Source organism: Octopus bimaculoides, chromosome 2 (genome assembly GCF_046866305.1).
Source record: "Octopus bimaculoides isolate indiv1 chromosome 2, ASM4686630v1, whole genome shotgun sequence".
Taxonomy (NCBI): Eukaryota; Metazoa; Mollusca; class Cephalopoda; order Octopoda; family Octopodidae; genus Octopus; species Octopus bimaculoides.
In genome coordinates, this window is record NC_142929.1 from 175000697 (window position 1) to 175014807 (window position 14111).

The 14111-nt window shown below is 36.4% G+C and overlaps 1 protein-coding gene across 7 annotated transcripts in view; it reads left to right on the forward strand.

Moving 5' to 3' along the window:
* The window catches only part of LOC106875258 (vitamin D3 receptor), a 582218-nt gene extending 577317 nt beyond the window's left edge, over positions 1 to 4901 (forward strand). For all 7 annotated transcript variants that reach the window (XM_089348091.1, XM_089348092.1, XM_089348089.1 and 4 more), the window contains one exon: positions 3175 to 4901. In XM_089348091.1, coding sequence (XP_089204217.1) covers positions 3175 to 3958 — 784 coding nt within the window. In that variant the 3' untranslated portion in view covers positions 3959 to 4901. The remainder of the gene's footprint in view (positions 1 to 3174) is intronic.
* Positions 4902 to 14111: the final 9210 nt, after the last annotated feature.

Sequence of the window (14111 nt, forward strand, 5' to 3'; positions counted from 1 at the left end):
GCATTATTTTAGGGCGACAAGCTGGCAGAGTCATTAGCATGCCAGGCAAAATGCTTTGCCGTATTTCGTCTGCTGCTACTTTCTGAGTTCAAATTCTGCCAAGATCAACTTTGCCTTTCATCCTTCGGGGGGTTGATAAATTAAGTACCAGTGAAATAGTGGGGTCGATGCAATCAACTAGCCCCCTCCCTCAAAATTACAGGCTTTGTGTCTATAGTAGAAAGGATTATTTTAAGACCCTAGTCCATGATATCTTACTTACCTTCATCTTTTCAATGTTTTGTAAAAGATGTAAAGTATGTCCTGTCTATGAGGTCAGCTATTCTGTTTAGGTGCAGCTACTGTTATCACTCCTACCATTACCACAGCCTACACCAAAAGAATTCCATTGTATCTCATTTGAACAGCATTTTGCGACATTTAGCTCCAGCTGACATGCTTTGTTTTTCCAGATGTCACTTCTGTTGCTACTACAACAATCCCTATTCAACCACTACACTCACTACTTAGTGCCTCTCCTTTTCTTGTCATCCCTACAGTGTCTCACCCACAGTAGATCTCATGCTAATGCTTCACCTCTTCCTAAAATCGCAACACACTAAAATTACTCTCTCTCTACGCCACCCCATAAATGTTGACCTACAGAAATTTCAAATTTGGAGGATGACTGTGAAAGTATCCAAAGCTATGGATACTGCTCCAATGTTTTGGTTTAATCAATAAAAGTTTTCTTTCTTTTCCTTTTTCCTTTCTTTCAGTACTAGATATTGCTATGTTACCATGCATAGGTTTTATGATGATGATTATGTATATGTTGGGGTTTATCAGTCATTGGCTGGATTCAATTAAATCAACTCCTTTTTCAAATATGTAACTTTGTGTCCAAGTTAGAAATGATTACATTTTTTTCTTGTGCATTATTATTATTATTATTATTATTATTATTATTATTATTATTATTATTATTATTATCGTGAGGTTGTTGATTAATGATATTGTTGTATCTACCGGGGGTTTGTACTGATTGTCAAGTCACAACAAGGACCTCCGACAGACAGTACTTTACACAATATGCGTGCAGTTCCAAGTAACGCCATCTTTTGCAATGCATCTAGATTGTAGCGTATCTCTAAGCTTTTCAGATGTTTTTTCAGATTGGGTGGTATTGAACCCAATGCTCCGATGACAATAGGGATAACCTTTATCTTAAACTCTCGTTGCTGCCACATCTTAGCAATCTCAATTCTCAGGTCTCCATATTTCTCAACCTTTTCTCTTTCTTTCACGTTAATATGTTGATCTCTTGGCACTGCTACTTCGATTATTAGGCACTCTTGTTTGTCCCTCCTAAAGGTTAGTATATTCGGCCTTCAGGGACAAACAAGAGTGCCTAATATTATTATTATGATGAAGATGTTAAACTGGCAGAACTGTTACTATATCAGACAAAAAGCTTAACAGCAGTTTTTTCTCATCCTTGACGGCTTGAGTTCAAATTCCAACAAGGTTCACTTTGCCTTTCATCTTTTGTGTTGATGAAATAAGTATCAGTTGAGCACTGGGGTCGATGTAATCGACTAACCCCCTCTCCTAAAATTTCAGGCCCTCTGCCTTTAGTAGATTGGATTATTAATAAGCTGGTAAGCTGACATAATAGCACATGGAACAAAATGTATAGTGGCATTTCATCCATCTTAACATTCTTTCTGAGTTCCAATTCCTCCAAGGTCAACTTTACCTTTGATCTTTTTGGGGTCGATGAACAACCTTGAAAGTACCAGCTGAGTACTGGAATTGATGTAAATGACTAGGCCCCTTCCACAAAATTTCAGACCTTGTGCCTATAATAGAAAATATTATTATTATTATTATTATTATTAAGGTGATAAACTGGCTGAATTGTTAGCGCGCTGGGTGAAATGCTTAGAATATTTCATCTGTGTGAAGATTCTTAGTTCAAATTCCACCGAGGTCAACTTTGCCTTTCATCCTTTCAGGGTCAATAAATTAATTGCCAGTGAAACACTGGGGGTCAATGTAATTGATTATCCCCCCACCCACACACACACCCAAAAAAATATTTTCAGGCCTTGTGCCTTTAGTACAAAGGATTATTATTATTATTATTATTATTATTATTATTATTATTATTATTATTATTATTATTATTAAGACTGCAAACTGACTAAATCATTAGTACATCTGACAAAATGCATGGCAGCATTTTTTTTCTGGGTCTTTATATTCTGAGTTCAAATCCCACCAAAGTCAGCTTTGCCTTTTATCCTTTTGGGGTTGATGAAATTAAGTACCATTCAAGTACTGGGCTGGATGTAATTGACCTGCACTCACTCCTGAAAATTAGGTGGTAAGGAGGTAGTAGCTGAATAGGGAATACATCAGTTGATGAGTGAAAGGGAGAGAGAGGTGTAGACAATAGTACAGACGTCTGATGCATTTGAGTGAAAAAGCTCTGTGCTGCCTGTAGAAGATATTCCATTTCAAGAGACCAAGAGAAATCTGGCGTATGATGATGGTTATGATGAAATCAATTTTTAAAGGATACTGGGTATCATAAATGAGTTAATGCAGGGACAGGAAGAATTATCATCATCATCATCATCATCATCGTTTAACGTCCACTTTCCATGCTAGTATGGGTTGGACGATTTGACTGAGGACTGACAAACCAGATGGCTGCACCAGGCTCCAATCTGATCTGGCAAAGTTTCTACAGCTGGATGTCCTTCCTAATGCTAACCACTCCAAGAGTGTAGTGGGTGCTTTTACGTGCCACCGGAACAAGGGCCAGTCCGGCGGTACTGGCAACGGTCACGCTTAAATGGTGTTTTTTACATGCCACCTGCACAGGAGTCAGTCCAGCGGCACTGGCAATGACCTTGCTCGAATGTTTATATGAATTAATAATTATATTTCCAAAGCATTTCGTTCAAGTTATATTTGTTATATTTTTTGATCCTCTTTTGTAATAGACTATTTGAAATAGAGTGTTGGAAACTGACTTGTAGATTAATTTTATTGGACAGAAAATTTAAACTACCCCAGAATTGTAATTAATGAATATTTTTTTTTTATTTAACGTTGTATTTCTTTAAAATGGTTTCCATTCAACACATGCCATACCTTTTTCTAAAGTTTTCTTCCATTTTTCAGAAAAATACGTGAAATTGAAAAACAGAAAATGCAGTCTGGAGATGTGAGCACGACGCAAAACCGCCTTCGAATGTTAGAATCAGACGAACATTCTATGATCAGTGAAGTGATTGGAGCTTATCGACAGTCTTTAGAAATATCTGTGGAATCGTCCTATTCTCGGAACAACCCGTCAGTAATTGACTTGGTCAACATTGCTGAGCTCAGTGTGAGGCGAGTGATTGACATGGCGAAGAAAATAAAATCTTTCAAAGCCCTCTCACAGAGCGACCAAATTAGTCTTCTCAAAGGTGGCAGCATTGAACTGCTTATAATACGATCAGTGATTAACTTTGACAGGGACAAACAGCAGTTTTTGGATCCGTATGACAAGGATTCAAATGCCATGACAACAGAACAACTGAAACTCGGGGAAGGAACGCTTTTTGATGATCATATGAAATTTGTGAAGTCTTTAGCTGTTGATTTAAGAGCTGACGAGACAGTTTTGATTATTTTGCTTGTAATTTCTTTGTTCTCTCCAGATCGGCCAAATGTCATAGACAAGAGTTATGTTTGGCGAGAACAGGACAAATACGCGCTACTTTTGCAACATTATCTGGAGTCTAAATTCCCTTATCATTTAGCTCACGTTATGTATCCTAAACTGCTCATGAAACTTGTGGAAATCCGGAATCTGAATGAGGAACATTCACAAGTTCTACTGAAGGTTAACCCTGAAGGTATACAACCTCTTATGAAGGAAGTACTGGACCTGAATTTGCCCAAGACAAACAATAAATAGTATATTTTGGCTTCTTTTTTTTTTTTTTTTTAAATCTCTTTCACACTCACTCACTCCCCCCCCCCCACCCTTGTCCAGTTTCTTATCTTTGTTTTTTTTTTTTTCTTTACTCTCTCTCTCCCCCCTGCCATATTTTTTTCCCCCTATCTTTCTTTGCTCTCTTTTCTCTGTTCTATTTTTCAGCCCTACTAATTATTTTTATTATTTTTATTATTATTTTATATCATTATTAATATTATGTTTTTATTATGTATGTGTATGTATATATATATATATATATATATATATATATATATGTGTTTGCGTGTGTGTGTGTGTGCGCAGATGCATGTGTGTAATTCTTTTTTTTTTATGTATGGCAGCAAACATAAAACCACTTCTTTGGAACAGTGGAAAGTCTCAATCAATCCTTGAAACTTTTTTTTTTTTTTTTTAATTTTGTTCTCAGGGGGGGAGAAGAGCACTTTTTGTTTCTTTCCCAAAGGATGCAAAAGGAGGCAGATTTGTACCCACCCACCAACCCACTCCAAAACATCGCCATCCACCACCACCACCACCACCACCACACCCCATATGCATCATCAGTGCGCGTTTGTAATGTGTTTGCAGGTATGCATGTATGCAACGTGAGCGTGTGTGTGTGTGTGTGTGTGTGTGAATGCATGTGCGTATGAGGGGGAAGGAAGTACGGGGGGGGGGAGGGGCAATGTAGTAATAAACGGCAAAAAAAAGAAAAAATGATATACATAACTTGAATGAAACTTTTTATTATAATATTTGGGTTTTACCCAATAAAAGATTTTTAAAAAAAAACAACAGCAACAACAACAACAAGTGATGGATATAAAAAAAAAATTACAAATAAAACAAATACAATTCTGAAATGAACTTAATTATAATTTCTTCACATAAAACAAATAATAAATATATAAGAAAAAATCAACAGGTCTCTTTCAGTTTCTGTGTCCTCCTATCATTCTCTCTCTCACTCGTCCCTCCCCCTCTCTTTCTTGTCCTTAACAACCATCCGTTCTCTGATACGTAAAAGCTAAAATAAATGATTGGTCAACTACTAACTCTACTCACGCTCCTGCTCCCCCTCCCCCCATCTATCTCTCCACCAAACAATTTCTGTTTTGTTTTTGTTTTAATTCTTATTTTGAACAAAGAAAAAAAAAAATATGCTTTCTTCTTGTATGTTTGATTTATTTTATTTTTTTTTTCATTTTTTTTTATTTCAACTGGTCTCAAGAATGTCTCTAGAAATCTCTGTCCTTCTTTTTCTCTCTCTCTCTCTCTATCTCTTTCACTCTTTTATCTTTCTGCCCTGGTATTCCTACCTTTTACTTAGTATTTCTACACCAGCATCATCATCAACATTAACAACTCAATGAAAGAGCCTCAATACAGTTGATACGATACGTTTGTTGTAAAAGTAGCCAAATCTCATTCGAATCACATCCTACCCTTTTTTTAAAGGAAGAAGTAAGAAAGAAAGAAAAAACAGGACAAACAGAAGGAAAACAAATTGTGTAATGTTATTCTAGATATGCTGTTTGGCATAAAAGACAGGATGACTCCAGTTGGATCAACTGATCCAAGGTCTGCTGGTTCAACTGATCCTCCAAAGTCCACCAGATCAAGGCTTATGTGCTAAGTAAACAACAACAAGATATTGTCTAACCCCCAAATCGTTTTTCTGCCTGAACAAACACAGCTTGATCATATTTGGAACGTCTTTGATCACGAGGCTCTATAAATAATATTTCACCGCCGCAACCATTATCATCAACATGATCACCATTACTTTTATATAGAAATGAAGAAAGATAAGGGATGAAGTGTTGTTGTTGTTGTGGTTCATGCAGCAGGTTTATTTATTTCTTTTTATAGTAGTTTTCTTTTTTCTTCCTCCTCTTCCACATCATCATTATGCATTTGGTGGTGTCTAAGTCATTTCCATTTTCTCTCAAGAAGGTTGAGCAAAAACAAAATGAAAAGAAGAAAAAGAAAGAGGTTCCAAGTGACTTTTACATGCTTTCTTTGTTTTGTTTTATTGTTATTATTATCATTACCATTATCATTTTTTTGTCTGCTACTTTTGAACTAATTTTGCCACAAATCCTGAAAAGGTAGGGAAAATAACCAAATGACAAAATACCTGCTTAAGGTAATAGAGCTTTAAAAATAGAAAACAGGGATACAAAGAAAAAGGTACTATTTTGAATATTGATGATGTTGATTTCTTACTTCAAGGCCAGAAGTTTGAGAGAAGGGGCTAGTTGAGTTTATCAGTACCTCAATATTTATTTTGTCTATCCTGAATTGAGTGAAAGGCAAAGAAGAAGACCCTGCTGGTGTTTGAAATTAGCTTAAAGCAAAAGGCTTCTTAAAATCATGATTATCATGTAATTAATTAATCTACCAGATAAACAGACACAACCTTCATTTTCTTCTAATAATTGCTCTTTCAAGCTCTGTACCAAACAACTGTGATGCGCTGGTGGTCAGAGTTGGTATCTATCTATGTGTGTTTGATGAACTTAAATTGTATTTCGTTTTAATGAAAGAGAAACAGAATTGTAATGTGGATAGTAAATACGTTTGCATTTGTTTTTAAGACTTCATTTTGTGCAGATATAGAAAATAAACTGCCAGAATTTATAAAGGGCTCTGCAATTTTTACTTTTTATATCTGTACACATCCTGTTTTAAAAAACAAATGTAAACAAACACACATTTTCACACGCGTGTGCAATATCCACTTTTCAAAAGAAGTGTATATTGAGCTGTATTTCTTTTCAAATACATTGGCAGATGTATCAAACAGTAGGGTTAAACAAACAACCAAAAACTTTTAATACAACATATTAAGTTTAATCTCTCTCTCTGCATTCTGAGAGCAAATACTTCACACCCACCTACACATCTCCCTCCAACATACGTATCCATCCAGGGTCAATAAAAATCTGTCACTATCATGTGCTGGAAAGCAAGAAGTTGATCCAAATGTCATCTTGACCAAACATTGGCAGTTTTGAATCATTTTTAGGGAACAGTCATCATGCATGAAAAAACAAGATTTTTTTTTTTTTTTTTTTTTTTTTTTTTCCTTACCATTTTTCAGAGTTGCAGAATCTTTGCTTCTATTAAAGAGCAAGGTCTTTAATTCCACCCACCCGCAAACCACTCACACTCGCACATACAGATAATTATGGGGGATAGATTATCAGTCAGTCACTGTAGTAATTATCTTCTGAGACGAACTGGACTGATGTTCCTGACCAATGGGGCATTTTACTGAAACTCATTCATTTGAACATGAAATTCATTAATTTCTTGTTTTGTCTCCTTAACTAGTGACGATTTTTCCCCACCCACGTTACCTCTACGATTCACATATTCTTGCGTTCCCTCCATTACTTCTCGTTTTAGCTGATAAATATAGGCCAAACATTGCTTAACCTTAGAGCTAAACATTGTTTCAGCTCCTGAAGTAAATCCATTTCATTCTCAACATTTAACATTATGGAAAGTCATATACCTCACAACTTCTCCCATTTGCTATATTGTCATGTTAAATGCCTTAGTTACATTAGTTTGTATTTTTGCAGGTTTTAACTTTTCCTTTCATCCATCCAGGCTAGATTAAATTGACATGAAAGTTAAAATCTGTGGACTGATTGAATCGACTATAACTTCTCTTCGCTAAAGTTGAGGTGCCAATGTAATAAAAAAGAATGTTATTTTTATTCCAAAAGCGGTGTGCTGGCATAAGCGTTAGATCGTCAGACAAAATGCCTCATGGTATTCAGTCGTGGCAGTCCAGCTATGGTCAGCTTTGCTTTTCAGACCTTCAGGGTTGATAAAGTACCGATCAAATACTGGGGTCGATGGTATTGAATAGTCACTTCCCTTCAAAATTACTGGCTTTGTACAGTTCTATATTTAAGAGATGAGGAATTATGTACATTATTTACATTTGACAGATATTTGTCCTCATCAACAACAAACAAGATGAGGACAAATATCCGTCAAATGTAAATAATGTTCTGGTTTTGTACTTAAAACAGAAGCCATAATTAGCAAAAGAGATGATGATATGCCAGATTGCATCTCGTTAGTAGCATTGCGATGTTATGTCCATTACCAAGTCGCTTAACTTTCACATGACTCAATTTCACCTTGCTGTAAATACGAACCAAATGGTAGGTACTACTCTCTGCTATTAAGTAAAAGGATTTTTTTTATATGTAAACAATAAAGTATTACAATATAACTTGCAGTGCTGAGAGTTCAAATCTTCCTGGTGGGACCTGACGAAATGAAAAGTACTCATCCATCTTAGACGAACGTCCTCTCTCCGTCACCTTTCGTTGTCAGCCTTGTCAAACGAAGCTAGTTCTTGACCTGGTTCTAATTATGGACTTCGTTTGAAGTTTGGGTGTGTAACAGACTCTCTCCTGTTGAATTCATCAGATTCAGCCATCCATCACCAGGAGATTTCACAACGATCGCACACACACACATACACAGGTTTCACACTCGAGTTCCATGCCAGTATGGCTGGATACATTGGCTTTCGCAAAGTTGTCATAGTTATGAGAGTAGTTGCTTTTTCAGAAAGATTATCTTCCTGACTTTTAACTAATGTTTTGAACTCGTGGATTAAGGCAAACAGAAAAAAATATGTCGTGTCTCCCTGTGTTTGCCTGCCAGCCAATGGCGGACAGTATATAAATTGGCACAAATTAAACTGTTATAAGAATTTGAATGAACCAACAAAATAATGAAGTAATTGATTTTTGATAGGAGCTGGGTACGCCTACACTGTGTAATATCTGAATTACCAGAGACAAGAAGAGAGAAGTGACTACAATGTAGAGTGAAATATGATTTATATGTCTAGAAGTAGTAATATTATTACTCGGAGTTTCACCAAATAGTTGTATCTGTAGATGATCATGTGACGACAAAAATACAAACGTCTGGTCTTCGTTGTGTGTGCGTGTGTGTATTTGAGTGATTCTTACACGTCTTTCTACTAGCCCGTTGACAAAATGTGTGTAGGTATGAGTACTGCGTATTAGTAGCCTGTTCCTAGTGAATGCAACACGCTGTGTAAGATGGATATCCGTTATAAATTTTATGATAATGATAAGTGTACGTGTGAGCCTCATGCTCACCACTTAAGCCAGTTCATTTCTCCCAGAATTAAATCTTGCTAGAACTTATTAGAACCTACTCTATTTTCAAACCAATTATTGACAGCTCCAGCCTCGCTCAGTAATACCCAAGTGACTTCCAACACAAACATAAGCTAATTCAAATGAAAGCGAATAATGCTCCTCCAATCCTCAATTTAAAATCTCAAGATAATTCTTTCACAGATCCACGTGAATCCATCGATGCGTAATTCCATTTGTTCTGTTAAGCATAAGAAAGATAAACATTATCTCTCCGTGGAATTGGAGGAGTGAAACAAAAGAAACGCAGTGTGTGTGTGTGTGTTGTGACTTTGGTGAACTCATTTGACTCATTAGTGTATCACTGTATATAAAACTTCGATGTTGTCTTTGTGTAGTGTATCTAAAAGAAAACTCAAGCCTGGTGAAATTCATGCCGTCCCAAGCTATTAGTTACCCACAAGAAGGGTTGAACTCCGCACTACAAGCGAACAAACTAGTTGTCAATATTACAGTATTACTTACAGCAGCAGAGTTCGTTTCTGTCCTATCTTCCCACAACGTTCCTATTGACAGCTAGGTGGGATGGTCAAAACACAGTGCCGGTGACAAGAGACGAACCCGAAAAGAGGATTTGCATAGTGTTTTGTTATTGTGGAATTTTTCTTGTTCTTTTTTTAAATGTGATTTAAAAAAAAAAAAAACATGATAATTTTGATCAAGGTAGATAGAAAAATGGACAGAGTGCCTGACCAAATGTCTTGTCGGACGCCTCTTTTGTACGTTCAAATCCTGTTGGCGGTTAGCTTGTCTTTCATTCCTTTCGAAATCGCTAAAATGAATTATCATAAAGTCCACTAAGTGGAACAAGTTTCTAACAAACTAAATATTAGTCATGTATTGTGTCCTACCCTCTAATTTGTAGCCCTCCTTATGACCATATATAAATCATTATATATATATATTGAAGAATTGGTACAACACTACACTAAATGTTTCATGCTATTTTCCTCCACATTTCTTTACCTCAATATAACTTCGGCGATCGTTGAAATAAGTACCATTAATAAACACTGAGGGTTTTTTCTTTCTTTTTTTTTTTTTTTTTGTGCATTGATTTATATTCTTTGTCTCTCCACTTCTCCCGCCCTATAAATTTATGTCCCCGAGTCACTGTAAGAAATTAATAATCTTCACTAAAAGCTTTACGATATCTATTGTCTCGCCGTTATCGATTCCAGGGTCGATATAAAAAAAAAAAGTTTCTATCATTCAGTTCGGGTCGATTCTATTTAGCATAGAGTAACAAACATCCTTTCCTCTATAAACGTAAGCTAAACAGGCGGTGACTTGGCAAGAACAGTGGAGTGCCGTAGGAAATGTTTTACAATATTTCAGTTGGTGGCGCCGATTAAAAAAATAGCTAATGTGATATACAAGTGTGGTGGGGACATTAATCTCCTCTCTCTCCTCGCCGCAAAGTTCTGTCTCTTTTGCGGTTTCGATTTCTGATCGAGCCATTTTATTTGCTATTCGTACGGCTTTCTGCCTCTGCAATTGAGACGGTTGAAACCTCTTGCTTGCAATATTTCTCATGTCCTTGATGAATAACACACGATATCAAAATCCTAGTCTTCCATAATAATATTACAATGCTCTATAGATACTTAGTTAAGATATATATATATATATATACGTATAAAAGTTTTGGGGGGGGGGGTTAAATAGTGTATCTTTTTGTAAACTTATGGCAAATCGATATTGCCAATCCAGTTTCACCAACCCTACTTCGGTTGTTAATGACTTTAACATTAGAAAAGGCAGGCCAATACTAGATTTAAATAGTAAAATAGGTATGTTGGAAATCAGTAGCATAGGAAGTAAATTCTTGTTTGGTCTGAATGTACGTCACTTTTATTCACTTCGTTGCGTCCATTATGTACCTTCAGAAGAATGCATCAATGTCGTCATCCGCAGTTGGAAACTTGTGGTAGTACACGTTGTCCCTTAATAGTTATGATATTGAAGTTGGCATTTTTTTTTTTTTTTGTCGATATTAGTCTGAGGGAAGGCGGTGAGTTGGCAGAACGCCGGGCAAAATGTTTAGCGGCATTTCGTTCGTCTTTACGTTCTGAGTTCAAATTCTGCCGAGGTCGACTTTGTTTTTCGTCCTTTTGGGGTCGGTAAAAGAAGTACCATCTAAATACTCGGGTCGATTCAATCGACTTATTCCTTCCCTGAAATTAGCGGCCATGTGCCAAAATTTGAAATCAATATTAGTCCGAAGCCTCTGGTATTTAGGTGAGTAAACTATGTTGAACACTATATTTGTAAGGGCTAAATAACGAGCTCCTGGCAGAGTATGGCTACACCATTTTGATTGCTTGTCACAATACATTTTACAAAGGTACTACTACTACTACTTATACCTTTAGTATCAGAGAAACAAGTGACTGAAGGATGGGTGTATGAACATCATCCACGGAAATGTTGACGTATGGTAAATATCGATGAATCAATCACATGAAGGAGCATTGGAGATGTGTAGTGGCCTCCAATTTGAGATTGAAACTGCATCGCGGTAGGGTCACCCAGAGATAATTTAACGCCTCATACTTCAGTAACTGTTTTCTCATATCAACACAAAGCCAAATATAACGAACAGAAATAATAAAACTAAGATCGATGATGATTAAGAGGCGGCGGGGGGAGGGAGCAGTTTGTGACGAATTGTCATCTTGTTCCGAATTGATAAAATTAGTACCACCTAGGTATTCAATACCACTAGGGTATTCAATAACTGTGGTGGTTATATGGAGTGCATAAACCTAGTGTTTTCTCCTCAACTTGCCTGTTTCGTGAACAGACTAAAGTTTATACTATTTTTAATGAGAAGAGCATGAACATCACTACTAAATGTTTCCCTTTTAATAATATATAGGGCTTTTTTGCTGTTGGTTGTCTATTGTATGTTATTCGAGGATGGCCGCTTTTGATTTAAATTATGTCTCTACAGAAGCGTATGAATGACATAGCCTCTTTGTTTTATTTCTTTTGAGTTTTAATGGCTGAAAAATAAAACGAATTCATGTTAAGAAAAAAAAGGCCGTTGACGGTGATGTAAGACAGTGTGGCATAACGGTTAAGTTCGCTTCGCAATCACGAAGTTCTTAGTTCAATCTCACTGCATGGCGTCTTGAGCAAATTGCGTGGACGCATGGCTTGTTTTTGTAATTTAAAAGTTCATCCTTGTGGTACACTGTTACGCTGATCCTCCCTGACAAGCTTTAATTAATGTACTCCCGTACTTTGTCATTTGTGTGTGTATATATATATATATATATATATATATGAACATACACCCCATATATGAAGTATCATCATACGTGCCTCACGAAATGGTGAATTTTGTTTTTGTTGGGTAAGTCAGTTTCGCAGAGCCCTTACCTCTCCAAGCTCTTGTACTTAGACGACATGAGGGGAAGCTGAAGCCTGTATTCTAAACAAACGAATCGCTAGTCAGTTTCAGTGGAGATTGCACTGTTGATAATAGTTAGTTGTACCTTTACATCTGGTATTTGTATTTGGCAAGGTGGACATGCCTTGGCTTCAGAATCATCGCAGCAATGTTGACAAACCATACCATTTGTAGTATGGTATCCTAGCAACATGGCGCTCTTGGAGATTCTCTATCTATCCTTTGTATGTATACAAATACTGATTTTATTTCTTCTTTCCGTAAACTTGTTGACCAATACGCATTACAGCAGTAATCTCTCTCTTTCTCAGCACTTCTGACTTGAGAAACAGATATCTATTTAAAGCTAAGTGAAATGAGTTAATTACCCAGAGGTGACTTGTCGAGCCTTAGCAAACGTGTACTGAAACATGGGACCTAGTCTACCTTATAGATCAAGCCACTTCGTTTTAATATAATTAGACTGAGAGATGTTCCAGGGGTTACACTGCTGCTTGGCACACTTTCTTTTCTCTTTGTATTAGCCCTCCTCTCCCCTCTCTTTTTGATAGATATACATTGGATATAATATGTATGGTTTGGTTATATATATATATATATATATATATATATTTATATTAGTGCTTTGTAAGACTGGCAGAGCATGCATTATCAACTTCATTTGTCTAGTGACGTTCTCAGCTCAACTCTCATTGAGGTTAACTTTGCTTTTCATCTCTCTAGGGTCGATAAGATAAGCATTAGTCAAGCACTGGAATCAAAGGTATCGACTAACCAGTTTCCCTCAAAATGGTTATCCCTGTGCTTAAATTAGAAACAAAATCTTTAACTTCCTTTCGTGTTGCCCTTTGTTGTTCTGGGTTAAAATCTCATCGCTGTTCAATCGGCTACATGCGTTCTTTTCAAAAACACTTGAGCAATTTAAACAAACACTCATAATATAGATATTGATTTCTAGCAATCTAAACATTTCGTCAGTTAATTCAAGAGTGCATATATATAATGTGTGTGTGTGTGTGTAAAATGTATATTTGCATTAGTGATGTGAGTGTTCTCCCTCTACTGCTACACCTTAGCTTTTTTTTCGAAATAGCTATTAAGAAATGCTATATAACGGACTTCGATCGGTATCCATTGGATATTACATTTCTTGCAAACGTTTATCACGTTATTAATCATACTTTGGTGGCTCTCTACAATCTGTTGTTGGCTTGGAGAAGTGATGATGCCTTGTTTAGCGCTATGGCAGTAAAGTTCTGTTGAAATGGAGTACATTTTAAGACATATTTTAAAAGAGTTCTGAATAAGTTTGATCGGTTGAGATCAGCGCCGTATTGACTGACGAGAATACCTGGTCGGACGGAGTGTGAGATGAAAAAGCAGGTAGGTATTTAGGTGTCAAAGGAGTTTAAATGATTAAGTACGAATGTGTACATCTGTGTATGAGAGCAAAGTGACAGCGCTCAAAAATTGAATCTAGAAACGATAT